This window comes from Miniopterus schreibersii (assembly GCF_964146895.1).
Source record: "Miniopterus schreibersii genome assembly, chromosome: 1".
In the NCBI taxonomy this organism is placed as follows: Eukaryota; Metazoa; Chordata; class Mammalia; order Chiroptera; family Miniopteridae; genus Miniopterus; species Miniopterus schreibersii.
In genome coordinates, this window is record NC_138101.1 from 62,942,332 (window position 1) to 62,955,642 (window position 13,311).

The following is a 13,311-nucleotide window of genomic DNA, read 5'->3' on the forward strand; positions in this document are numbered from 1 at the left end:
AGATAGAAACTTCACGTTAACCAAATGAGCAGCATAGATAATATGTAGCTTCAAAATTCTATTTTAGTCTTTGCTTCCTAGAATTTTTAAAGAGTTTTACAATGGTTTTCAAATCTGCCATGCAAATGTGTGTAGTAAAAGTTTTGGTATGTGTGAGATTTATTAAACAGATATTTCCAGAAAGCCTGCAAGTGTACTATGTAGGCTAATTGACAGTTGATAGAGTTTGGTCTAAGTAGGAAACTCCAAGCTCCAAGTACAACAACTAGCTGATTGCTCTAATTTAAACAAGTTTGAAAGGAAGTGAAAGAGTTATAAAATGATGTCGATATAGCAAAGATCACTTTAAAATGCAGCTGTTGGGGGGGAAAAGGGAAGCTTTATACTATTACCACAGAAAACTTTTGCCCCTAACCACACAAAAATTCTAATTTGGTTTGGGGAAAAGAAATATAACATCTCCATTTTTTTCTTTTATGTAGAATAAAAATTAGTAAATAGTTTAAGAGAATTGTGCTTCTCCTAAATTTCTAGGACTCTTGTAAATGTTATATCAGTATCATGGAAATAAGCTTGGGCTTAAGTCTTGACCTAATTGAAATTCCACCAACCCTTTGGTTTGGTACCTCCCAGAACATCAGAAGAGATCTTTCTTTCTGTATCAGTCTCTCTTACTGTGTTAGTAGGAGAAACAGAGATTGCTCCTGTCTGCCTCATCTATTTTTGGTGGTAATAAATGACCCATGCCCAAGAGTGCTCAGAGGACTTCAGAAGACATTTTTGTTTTATTTTTATCCTTGTTAAAACAATATAAGTGAAAGCATCTATTTAAACTTTCTCTTGGTTAATGTGTGCTAAGGGCAGGGTCCCTCATAAGAGATTGGCTTTTGCAGCAGAAGATAAACCAGATGTTTTTTGCTTTTCTTCTGTGGACAGAAGCCCCCAATGCGTCCAACTTGAAAATTGTACGAATGGACAGGACGGCTGGATGCGTAACTGGAGGGGAAGAGATTTATCTTCTCTGTGACAAGGTTCAGAAAGGTAAATATATGCTGTGATCTCAAGATGTGAAATATTTTGAAGGTGTCTTTGAGTCGCTTTTTGGCAGTGGACCCAGTAATATCCCTTTAAAATACATACATTTCACCTCTTCCAAATTTATCTGTTTTGTTTTTTTTTAACCGAGCTAATTCATTTTAAAATAGTCAACAGAAGTTAAGAGAAATTCTAACATGGTGGTAATCAGTGACATTTCAGTGCTTTTATACTTTAAAGTTTGGTATCTGAAATTAGTTAAACTAAGATAAATGAATAATATCCCATGCTTCACACACATACACACACACACACACACACACACTAAATAATGTTTGTGTGTGTTGCTGCCAAGCCATTGAGTCTGCTGTGACTCCCAGCTACCTTATGAATGAGTGACATCCACAATGTCCTGTCCTCAGCAGCCCTGCTCAGCTCCGGTAGACTCATGCCTATGGCTTCCTTTATGGAGTCAGTACATCTCATATCTGGCCTTTCTCTTTCCCTGCTGCCTTCTATTTTTCCCAGCATTATTGTCTTTTCCAAAGAATCCTGCCTCCTCATGATGTGCCCAAAGTAAGACAGCTTCAGTTTTGTCATTTTTGACTCCAGAGATGTTTGAGGCTTCATTTACTGGAAGACCCACTTGTTCCTCTAAAGTTTTACATAATATGAAATTGTGTGTTTTGTTTATCTCACAATGCTTTGTTGCAGCTCCGAGAGAGCTTCCCCAAATGCTTTCACGTGACATTGCGATGTCAGCTAAGAAAAAGAAAGAGAGTGGGATGATTAGGGAAATTCTCAGAGCATATTTCTCTCATAATTTTGACTTTCAGGAAAAGTTCTTGGCACTAATCTCATTAACTATAGTACAAGATTGATAAATTAGCAAAAACTGAAGGAGATTGTGTTATTTTCTCAAACTTCACTCATTTTTAAAAGAAAATGATTGCAAGTATAGTATAATAAAGATCTACTCACTACAAAGTGATGAGCATTTTCAGAGTAAGCAGATACATAACTGGAAATATAGCCCCTAAGTGAAAGAACTGTGGCTTTAAAAAAAATTCTCACTTGAGGCTAAGTGCTCTGAGGTAAAAAGTCAGAAAAAAATAGGATCAGATTTTAAGGTAAAGGTATATACCTTTATCCAAAAAAAATTTACACTTTCTCTGCTTATCCTGGTACCAGCCTTCTTTTAACCCATTCTGTCCGAGTAATACACATTTCCAGAGTCCCAGGCAAGCCAGGGAGATGCCAACCCAAGTTACAGTGTCGTATGTCTGCAAAAGTAGAATCCATGACTGAAGTGTGAAATTTAGGCGTTCTAATTTAATCTGGTGGGACTTGACCAACTTAATATTTTTAACAGTTTTCCAACAAGGATTAATAAAGTATTATAGTCAGGCAGCATAGTAGAATGTTTAAGTCAGAAACTACTGTCTGTGTTCAGATCCTGGCTTCTTCATTTACTGCTGTTCAACCTTGGATAAGTTACTTAACCTCTCTAGACTCCAGTTTCTCTTCTGCAAAATGAAGATATTAATAGCACACCTGCATTACAAAATTGTTGTGAGGATTAAATCAGTTAATATATACATATAAATCACTTAGAACTGTGTCTGCAATATAATAAACTTTATATAAGTTAAATATTATTTTGCAAATCTGTATCGAGTTGACTCACATTTGGGGATTCTCATATTCCTCACTGTCTTTCATCTTTCTCAAGAGTGAATTGGTTTAGAGATGCAGAAGTGGGAAGGTCAAAGATTGATTAAGAGAAAATTCAAATTGAATAGGTAAATCTGTCATTGTAAATGAAACTCGGGGCCCATGACTGTGGTAACTAATAAAAAAAATTAAGTGATTTGTGAAAATTTTATTTTATTTTATTTTATTTGTGAAAATTTTAAATTATTCAAAAGTCAATTTCATATTAATTACTTTCAAAAATTTAAATATATAGTAGGTAGAATCTTGAACCAACTTTTTTTTTTCAGCATGTTTATAAATATTATTACACTATATGATATAACACACCTGACTTTGACTGTTCGCAGATGACATCCAGATTCGATTTTATGAAGAGGAGGAAAATGGTGGAATCTGGGAAGGATTTGGAGATTTTTCCCCAACAGATGTTCATAGACAAGTAAGTAGATGATGATGATAATTCTACATTTTCTGCCTTGTTGAAATTTAGTACTTAGTTTCCATACATGAAAAAGGAAAAATTATAAATATTTATTTAACTTCCATAAAAGAGTACTATTTTTAAGACTGTTACAGGTCGTTCAGAAAAGTTTCCTGCCATAGAATTATGGGAAAGCTTCTATAATCAGACACCATAGACTGGATGGATTAAACAACAGAAATTTATTTTCTCATAGTTCTGGAGGCTAGAAGTTCCAGATCAAGGTTTGACAGGGTGGGACTCTGCTGAGAGCTCTCTTCCTGGCTTCCAGATGGCTGCCTTCTCACTGTGTCCTCTTGTGGTGGGGAGAGTAAGCTCTCTGGTGTCTCTTCTTATAAGGACGCTAATCCTGTCCAATCAGGTCCCTGCTCTTATGACCTCATTGACTTTAATTATATCCATAAAGGCGTTATATCCCAGGGCAGCTACATTGGGGGTTAGGGCTTCAACGTACGAATTTTGGAGGGACACAATCAGTTTATAACAGTGTTCTACAGGAATAATAATGGTGAAACCTGTTACAAGGGTATTCTAATGAAAAGTGTTGAAAGGAAGAGGCTTCTGGTTGAGGCTAATATCATCAAGATAAATCAAGATTTCCTAGTGACAACTGAGTATATGGCTAAGACTTGAAAATGCTAAATCCCCATCTTAATGATTACTCGGCATGACTGAGGAATACTGTTTTCACACACACAAAAATTGGAAGCAATCCAAATATCCATCAATAAGTGGCCAATTAATAAATTATGTTATATCTATGTGATGGAATATTATGCAGTTATTTAAAAGAATGAGTACTCTATGAACTAATATGGAAAGATCTCGAAGATACAACATTAAAAAATTTTAAAGATAGATACAAAACAAAGTGTATATTACAAAGAGTCTATGTTCATATTTGCACATCCATAGAGAAACTCTAGAAGAATACAAAAGAAATGAATAAATTCTCTTTGTTTACCTCTGGGTGTGGGGAGGCAGGGAAACAGTAACAATTGCCTGGATGGGGGACAGGAATGGCAAGAAGAAATTTCTATGTATGACATTATATACCTTTTTATATTTTACAAAAACTTGATCCCTATGAATATATTACATAGTCAAAAAGTCAAACTAAAAAAATGTAAAAATGCCAGAGGTGTTGCAGAATGCCCTGTATATGCCTAGAGCCTTGGCCATTCTCATCTCAAAATAAACTGACCCTGTGATGATGTCTTCTTTGCAGGGTTTAGTTTCCTCTCCTTATCAACAGACCTGAAGGCTGATAGTACCACCTTCCTCATCTCCCTCTTCCCACAACCAGTCTTTCTGATGTTGCTGTAAATAATCTTGGAGGCTTTTAAGGCTAATTTGAAAGAGGAGAAGGTGTATGCAGAGTGTTTTTTCACATGATTATTTACAAATGAAGACATTTGAATTATTAGATGAACTAATAAAGATTTCGGTCTTGCTTCAGTTTCAGAGGGAATTTAATTTAAATCTATAGGTATCGAATTCTGAGTTTGTAACTTTCTCTAGCGTGCTGTTGTTTTTTACACTATCTAAACACTGGGCATAAAGAATGTGTTTAATGAGTAGCATTTCTGGGGAAAAATGTAGTCCTACCCTAACATTTAGATCTTTGTATCCTGCAGTTTGCCATCGTCTTCAAAACACCGAAGTATAAAGACGTCAACATTACCAAACCAGCCTCCGTGTTCGTCCAGCTTCGGAGGAAATCTGATTTGGAAACTAGCGAACCAAAACCTTTTCTCTACTACCCTGAAATCAAAGGTACCTCAGTTGCCTACACTCTTGCTCTTGTTTCAATAAGAGGACAAGCTTGTTAGCAAATATCAGTTAGTCACCTCCTTGGAACAGCTTCCTAGTAACTGGCTCCTGGATCCATGATACTTATTTTTGGAGAAGAGAGAAGTTAATATACTATTTTTGGGTCATGGATTTAAATCTAACCTTTTAAAATAATATTCTTTTTGCCAAGCTTATATGAGACTTAGACATCTGAGAATTCGAAACTCTCGTTTGTTGAGGAATGCAGGGTACAGGCAGCAAAGATGACGAGGTAAGGCTTGCTGTGTAGGAGAGAGAGCCACTCCATCCACACGCCTCAGGCAGGTGAACAGAAGACTCAGCCCCCATGTCTTGTGGAACTATAACAATGAATAAAGCACCATTCCTTTCCTCTCAAAAGACACACCAAGAAGGGGAGGTAATAGTCTCCTTAAGTAGTGATAATACAAATTAATTATTTTGATAAGTTCCCAAAGTGAAGTGTCCACAAGCACATATGAGTGAGAATGCAGAAGAAAGAGAGCCCTTGCTTCTAAAGCCACCTAGAAGAAGCCTTCTTCAAGGCCCTTAAAATTGGGGATATACTTCAGTATTTGGGTGTGAAAGGAAAAAGGGGAAGGATTTCCTAGGCTTCAGAAACTTGAGCTAAAACAATTTGTGTTTGCTCAAAGAAAAATGAGCGTTATGAGCACTGAGATGGACTCCTGAGGCCAGGGCAGGACAGGAAGGCCAGAGCCAGGCTCTGAAGTGCTAGGATTGGCAGCTAAAGCATTTTGCATTGATTCTGGAGAGGGGAGTGACCAGGCCTGTTTGCATTTGAAAAGATGGCTCTGACTTCTTCACATAAACCCTGAGAAGACTGTCTGGGCAGCAGTGAGGCAGAAGAATAACGCAAGAATCCACGTGAGAAATGATGAGATAACTAAAGGTATTAATGCAAAGAATGAGAGGAGAAGGTGGATTCAAAATGTTGGTGTCAAGAGGAACCAGTTGCTGGTTGAGATTGAGGAAGACAGTCAGTCATAGATGGTTCTAGGAATCCCAGCCTAGGAAGGCTATGATGTGGTTGAGTTGATGAAAGAATCAGGGGAGCAAAAGTATGTTTGGGTGGGCAAAGAGGGAGCTCAGTTTAAAATATGTTGCACTTTAGGTTTTTGTGGCAAATTCCTAATAGGCCAATCCAAAGGGAGGAGTGGAACTCAACAGAGAGCAGGTGGGAAATTCAGCACTGAGAATGCTCTCAGAAATAATGTGACATATTTCTTTTCCTGGTGCCCACTGATGCTCAAGGGGTCCATGGATAGAAATGTACTTTAATATAATCAGCTTTTTTGTAATTCTATTTTGTATTTTACATATTGGAAACTGTGATTCTAAGAAGGGATTCAAAGACTTCACAGACTGCAAAATGGGCCATGGCACAAACAAAATTAGGAACCCCTGGACTAGAGGGAAGTGAGACCAGAGAGGGAGCTTAGTAAATGATTGTCACAGGGCCCCCAGGTCCTGGCTGAGGTTGGAAATCACAAAGGTGCCTTAGCAACGATCCACATGTGTGCTGCATTCTGTGGCAGCCACGTGATGGGTGATTTTAAGAACTTTCTTTTCCTAGAATTCATGTTGTGGCAGGAACATTTAGCTCCTTCATGAGTTCTTGTTTCTTTTCTGAGGTTGCGACCTCTCCATGGATGAGTCAGATTTGTAGTGCATTCCATGACTGCTGGTTTGAAAACTGTCAGCAGAGGAGACTTTTTCCCTCCACATGAAATTCCATGTACCATCCCAGAATATAAACCTGATGGGCTCTTGTTAAAATAGAAGTAGAGACAGCTCTGCCACTTTACCTTTCCCAGAAGCACTCTCACCTTTCTTTGCCTCCCACCCAGGAGCTTCCTGGGGGTCTTCTGAATGCTTCAGTCTGCATAAAATTTGAAAATCACTGCTTTAGGTTAAACATTCTTCTTTAAAAGTAGACAAAGTTTTTGGACTTTCTGAGAAAAAAGGTAGATTTCTTGTCCTGAAATGTCTTCAAAATGATGTCACTTTTCCTGACACAGAAAATCATGTTAAAAGGGGAAACCCAGCTATGTATGAGCCTAGTAATATTCAAGGCTGAGCTTGGTTTCTAGGCTGCATGTCTGCCTTTCCCAGGGGTATCTGGGCATCAGGAGAATATCATGCAAAAGGAACATGTTAAGGCTATTACTCTTATTGCTGCTCTCTCATGGTTAGAGCTGTCTGAGACTGTTAGAGAACGGGGTATCCTGAAAGTTCAAAATCCCACCCAAATGCTTCAAGCACTTACTTCCAAGCTATCATTGACTAAAAGCTCCATGCAATACAAACAATAAAAGAAGAACCATCTGGAAAGATGAGTTAGCAGTTGAGCTCCACAGAAAGAATGGCCGACATATATTGTGATTGAGTCATTGTGAAATTAGAACTGTTTTATTGAAGATAACAAGTTACCTTAGTCTATAAAACCTGTATTATAAAATCCCAAAATGAAATATTCACAAGTAGAAACGATCACACCAAGCATTTTACTAGTCAGAAAAATAGCAGACCATTTAACATAAGAGTAAGTGTATGGAAATGATCCAAACTATACAACCCAAGGAATCACTATATATATTTCTTAGAAGTCATTGTACACACTTTCCACTGCCCCCAACCCCTGCAGCCACTCCCTGTCTCATTGCTTAATTTTATATTCTTCATTATTTTTATCAATATAAAATTGTCTTCTCTACTAGTTTATGTGTCTGTTGTCTTCTTTCTACCTCCAGCAAGAGGGATACTCTGTTGGTCACAGATTTGGTCTTTCATGTTCATTACAATACCTCCAGCATCTAGAACAGTATGCGTCACATAGTAGATGCTCGTTAAATATCTGAGAGCTGACTTATTGATTGACCAACCAAGTTGCCAACCTCATCCAAAATGCTAGTAATATGCTCAGTGCCTTCAAGCAGGACATTAGATAAATATAACATAGTCTTCTCATTGTTCAGAATCACCCAGCCCTGAACTCTGCATCCTTTATGGTCATTGGCATTGTACTTCATCAAAACTTTATGGAGATGTTTGAGTCCACGGGAGATAGTTAAAATAATCAAGAGAGCGGTGATTAGCAAGGGAAGAAAATAGGTGAGGAACCGCTATGCAAAAGCAAAGAAAGACCATGTGACTTTTCAGTCTGAAAAGACGGAGATTAGGAACAGTATAATCTTTAAATTATGAAAGATATGGTCAGGATAAATGAAGGCATCTTTACTGGCCTACTAGACCTGAAAAGTGAGAATGATGTATCTTTAAGGCACATGCACAGCAAAAGGTGGTAGAGTCTTAAAGTTTATCTCCTTCTGTAAACTTACCTGTTACCTTCAGTCATCAGTTTTTAAAGGACGTGAAGATATTTTGGAGTGTTTCTCAAAGAATGGCAGCTTAATATAATGGAAAGCTCGCTAGACTTTGGAACTGACCTTCATTCTGCCCTGACTTCAGACAAGTCCCTTAATCATCTTAGCTGTGGTTCCTCAACTATAACATAAGGGCTTATGGAGAGTAGCCTTCTAGACTTAGGTCGCTTCTAGAATAGGTTGGTGTTTCATAGGACATCCCATGATGCCACTGTCGAAGGCAGGCCACACCGGTAAAGCAACCCAGTGTGAGAATCTTCATGTCATCTTCAATTCCATGGAAATTTGGACTGTAGGGTTTTTTTATAAAAGCTTGTCACAGAAGGGGTCGGTGGAGAAAAAGGGAGACATCTGTAATATTTTTCACAAAAAGGATAAATTTTAAAATAAATTAAAAAATAAAAGCTTGTCACATGGAATTTTCTGTATCTTTTTCTTGTCATTGAAATCTTAATGGCTGTAGGATAGTTAATATTTTTTAATTGACTCTTAAAAATTCCCATTTTAGGGTGAAATATAACCAGTGTACATTCAGAAGAAGAACATAGCAAATACAAAATGATCTCTGTGCTACAAAGCATGTATTCAATAGATATTTATTTCTGAGGATGAATAAGTTGTCCGTGTCCCTCTTGTGTTTCACATTCCTAATGAACTAATATTCTCTGTGAGTGCAGCAGTTTATAGGATGAGTAAATAAGTCTGACTCTTAGTTATTGTACAACTGGTGGGAAAATTTTATAAATCTGTCCAAAACTTTTGATAAGGAGATTATTAGTGTTTCTCTACTTTGAGGTCACCTCTTTCTATATAAGCATAGTTTCTTCAAAGTTGACCCACCTTGGCTTTTTTCTTCTTAACGAGTCTGGACATGCTCAGTTTTTAAATGATGATTTACTAAGTGTGCTTTGCTACCCTACTTTCCCCTGTTTCATCTTTCAACTACACTCAGATGATCGCGAGATAATCAGTAAACAACAGCAGTCTTTCTAGCCCTGAGATGACAGAAATAACCGCAGGATTAGAAATAAGTGAAGGTGTTTCTGAACATAACGGCCACAACTGACATTGAAGAATCAGAAATAGGACAATTGTTAAGAATCAGGCTGCTGATACCACATTGACTGTTTATTCCATTTAAACAAAAATCTTTTTGCACTCCTTCAGCCCCAAAGAGAGAAGAGAGGAAAAAAATTAATAGTAGGAAAATCAGAGAAGAGAAAGGGAAACAGAAAGAAGAAACAAGTGCAGAACAATAGACCACAAAGGCAGTGCCAGAACTCAGAGGGACAATGGGGCTGGTAAGATGCACCGATCGTGAGAAGCAAAGGCAAACCAGAGCAACCACATGAGGGATGAGGGAAGAGCCTAAGGAGCACCTAGACTTACAATCACTGTATTTTAGTCAAGTCGTAGTCATAGATCTTTAGCCTTCCGTATCTCACTCATCACCCCAAGGGGCACACATCCCTCTTTCATTGTACTTCTGGGGCCCACCCATTTTTATTATCATGGTGACCACTAAGGAACACTCTCCATCAACTTATGTCTCACTGTCTCTGCCTCTCACTTTTTTTTTTTAATCCTCACCTGAGGATATTTTTTCCATTGCTTTTCAGAGAGAGTGGGGAAGAGAGAGAGAGAGGGAGAAACATTGATGTGAAAGAGACTCATTGATCAGTTGCCTCCCACACATGCCCTCCCCGGGGCCAGGGATTGAGCCTGCAACTGAGGCACATGCTCTTGGCTGGAATCCAATTCAGGACCCTTCATTCTGCAGGCCGACGCTCTAACCACTGAGAAAACCGGCTAGGGCTCTGCCTCTCCCTTTGACTCTTTATTTTGTCTGATGTACCAATGACAGATGAATCTTCCTAAAATACCAGTACCATACATCATTCCCCAGTTCAGAAACAGTGGCCGGCTCTCCTGCCTGTAAGTCATATCCCTCTGGTTTACCCTTAGGAGCTCCACAATGTGGTCCCAATCACAGCTGTCTCTCAAGAATTCCTCATACTAACCTTTCACTTCAACTGAACTGATCCACTGCTGTTCTCATTAGCTCACAGTGCACATTCTTTCCTTCATTACTTTCCCTCTGTATCCCCTTCCCAGACCACCCTCCTGTTGCCCTCTCCTGATATAAAGTTGATTCTAGGAGGCTTTTTCTGAATTTCCCAGCCCACTGGCCCTTCCTAAGGTCCTTCCTTGAACTCCTGGAACACTGGTTTACACCATGCATTCAGCATATATAGCATTATAGTGCTATCTAAGTCTTCCCCCACACCTTAAAATTATATTAGAGGGTTCTTGACAGCAAAGACATTATGTCCTACTTCTCTGTATCCCCTGCACTCAGCTCATGGGAGATACATAATTTGTGTTAGTTTGTTAGCCAGAGCTATTCAGTGTGACCAAGTGAAAATGCTCAATAATGTGTTTCTTACCCAGTATTTCAATCTTTGGTGGGCAATCTGGTCTCTCACTAATTTGAATGGCATTGGAGACTTAAGAGACTGTGGTAGAGAGGATTTGGGTGTGTACTGTTCTGTGGTCTCTCAGGCTGGTTCTCAGTCTTCGTGTCACTGGAATAAACATAATGCTTCTTGAAATTTGGCCTCTCTTCCTCCTTGGGTGCTTTCTGTTTCCCTTTAAGATGTTTAAAAATACCATCAGAATCAATATTCTTTCTGTGGCTTGTAGTGGAACTGAATCAATCTTTTCTCCTCTGGTTTCTCTTCCTTTAACAACAGATAAAGAGGAAGTGCAGAGGAAGCGGCAGAAGCTCATGCCCAACTTCTCGGACAGTTTTGGCGGCGGTGGTGGTGCCGGGGCTGGAGGTGGAGGCATGTACGGCACTGGCGGTGGAGGAGGGGGCGCTGGGAGCACCGGTCCAGGTACAAAGCAGGTCTCTTCTTTCTAAAACTTTTCACATCGGAGAGGGGAGAATTTTATTTCGCTAGATTTCCCAGCTTCTCTGTGGGTGGAGTGGCTATGACATTATTGAATGTAATATATTAAATTACAGTTTCCCAAACAAATACAATTTTTTTCAAAGAAATACCCCATTTTATTTTATAATATGTAGATAATAAATACCAAAAACTTTAAAAATAAAAAAACTCACCCAAGGCCCATTATCCACAGAATTCTGATAACATTATGGTATATCCCCCCCTTTTTTTGGCATAGTTGTTCTGGGACTCTTTGGAAACACTAAAAATTATAGAAAATTTTAAAATATGTAAAATCCTGCCATCCAAGGCATTACTTCTAATTTTTTCTGTTCATACATTATAGTATATATTCATGCATTTTCCCAAGTACAGCTGTGCATATCCTTACGCACAGTATTTTAATCCATTTGCTTGTATTAGTTGTGTATTATCATCACATCATGATCGTGTGTGATCATTATGCTGCTTCTCCCCAACGGATTGCCATAAGCATTTGCCCAAAGTTACAGAAGCTTCACATACGCAAAAATTTTTCAGTATCATTCTAATGACTTGTAATAGTTCATCAAGTAAACAGACCATAGTATAACTTACTTGACTGTTGTTACCTTTTTCTGTGTAAAATGTTATACTGAATCCTTCTATCCACATTGCTTTTCTTTTATTCCAGGTTTTTTAAAGATTAGGTTCTTTGAAGTAAAATTACTATGTCGTAGAGTACAACATCTAATACCAGCTACTTTCCCAAAGACTTTTACTGCTTTATTCTTCTACCAAATATACATGAGAATAAAGAGTGATAGCCATGTTTCTGTCGAGAAGTCAGTAGATTTTTCTGTACTTTGTTTGGTTCAGTTTTTCCCTCCAGAGGTTATTTTCCTGACTTCCGTGTCGGCAAGTCTGACTTTGGGTGGTGACCAGTCGTCGTCGGCCTCTCCCCTCTGTGAGGGGTTTTCAACAGCAAGGACTCCCCTGTCTGCCCAAGCCTGGGCACGGCCTGACTTGCCCCGGTGTAAAATTGCCAGAGTGGAATTCTGATCATCCATGACCCCCCATCATGCGTCGTGGCTACTTCTCAGCAGAAGCGCTGTGTCAGGCAAATGCCCTCCCACGCCCAAGCCTCTGCTCACCTGAAAGGAGGACGCTAAGGGTGCTGAGTCTTTGTTAAAAAAAAAAATCAAAACAAAAAATCATGAGGGTTCCTTTGTTTTACTTGCCCTTTCAGGGTATGGCTTCCCCCACTATGGATTTCCAACATACAGTGGAATTACCTTCCACCCTGGAACCACTAAGTCTAATGCTGGGATGAAGCATGGTAAGTAATACTTTTTTTTTATACTGAGGAAGGAAGAAAAAATTAATGCCAAAAAGGTTTTTTACCGTGTTTTATCACTATTTATCGCAACATTATCATCTTGAAAAAAATGATGAATGCAAATGAGCTATGAAGATGCTTTTCCAAAAAATTGTGACTTCCTAGGGAAAATTCTATTCCAGATGCTATGTCTATACTTGTATATTTACTTTGTAAGTGGCATGAAGGGGGGAAGAAAAAGACATTAAAAAGGGACATATAGAGACTTGACCATTCAAACATTAAAAAAATCACCAAACTTAGCTCTTCTCTCTTTTTTTCTCAAACACTATACTTTTGAAGACATTGTGAATTTTATAGGGATAGCTTTTTCCCATCAAATGCTTCCCCTAACTAGCAGTGTATTCATAGTTTATATTACATGTCCATTCTAGTGTACTCATTGAAGACATAATACAATGAAGTCTTCCCTCTACTGAATGCTTGTCTTATGTCCACTGCTTTCACACATTTAAAATCGTAATGATGGCTCTGTAAGGAAAGTATTAGCATCTCCCTTTAACAGTCAGAGAACACTGAGGTTCAGAAATG

General features: G+C 38.5%; 1 protein-coding gene across 2 annotated transcripts in view; it reads left to right on the top strand.

Annotated features, from left to right (window-relative positions):
• Positions 1–13,311, top strand: part of NFKB1 (nuclear factor kappa B subunit 1) — a 122,316-nt gene that overhangs the window by 87,995 nt on the left and 21,010 nt on the right. For both annotated transcript variants that reach the window (XM_081116996.1, XM_081116997.1), the window contains exons 9-13: positions 937–1,041; positions 3,099–3,190; positions 4,870–5,008; positions 11,202–11,345; positions 12,631–12,720. In XM_081116996.1, the coding sequence (XP_080973122.1) occupies positions 937–1,041; positions 3,099–3,190; positions 4,870–5,008; positions 11,202–11,345; positions 12,631–12,720 (570 nt within the window). The remainder of the gene's footprint in view (positions 1–936; positions 1,042–3,098; positions 3,191–4,869; positions 5,009–11,201; positions 11,346–12,630; positions 12,721–13,311) is intronic.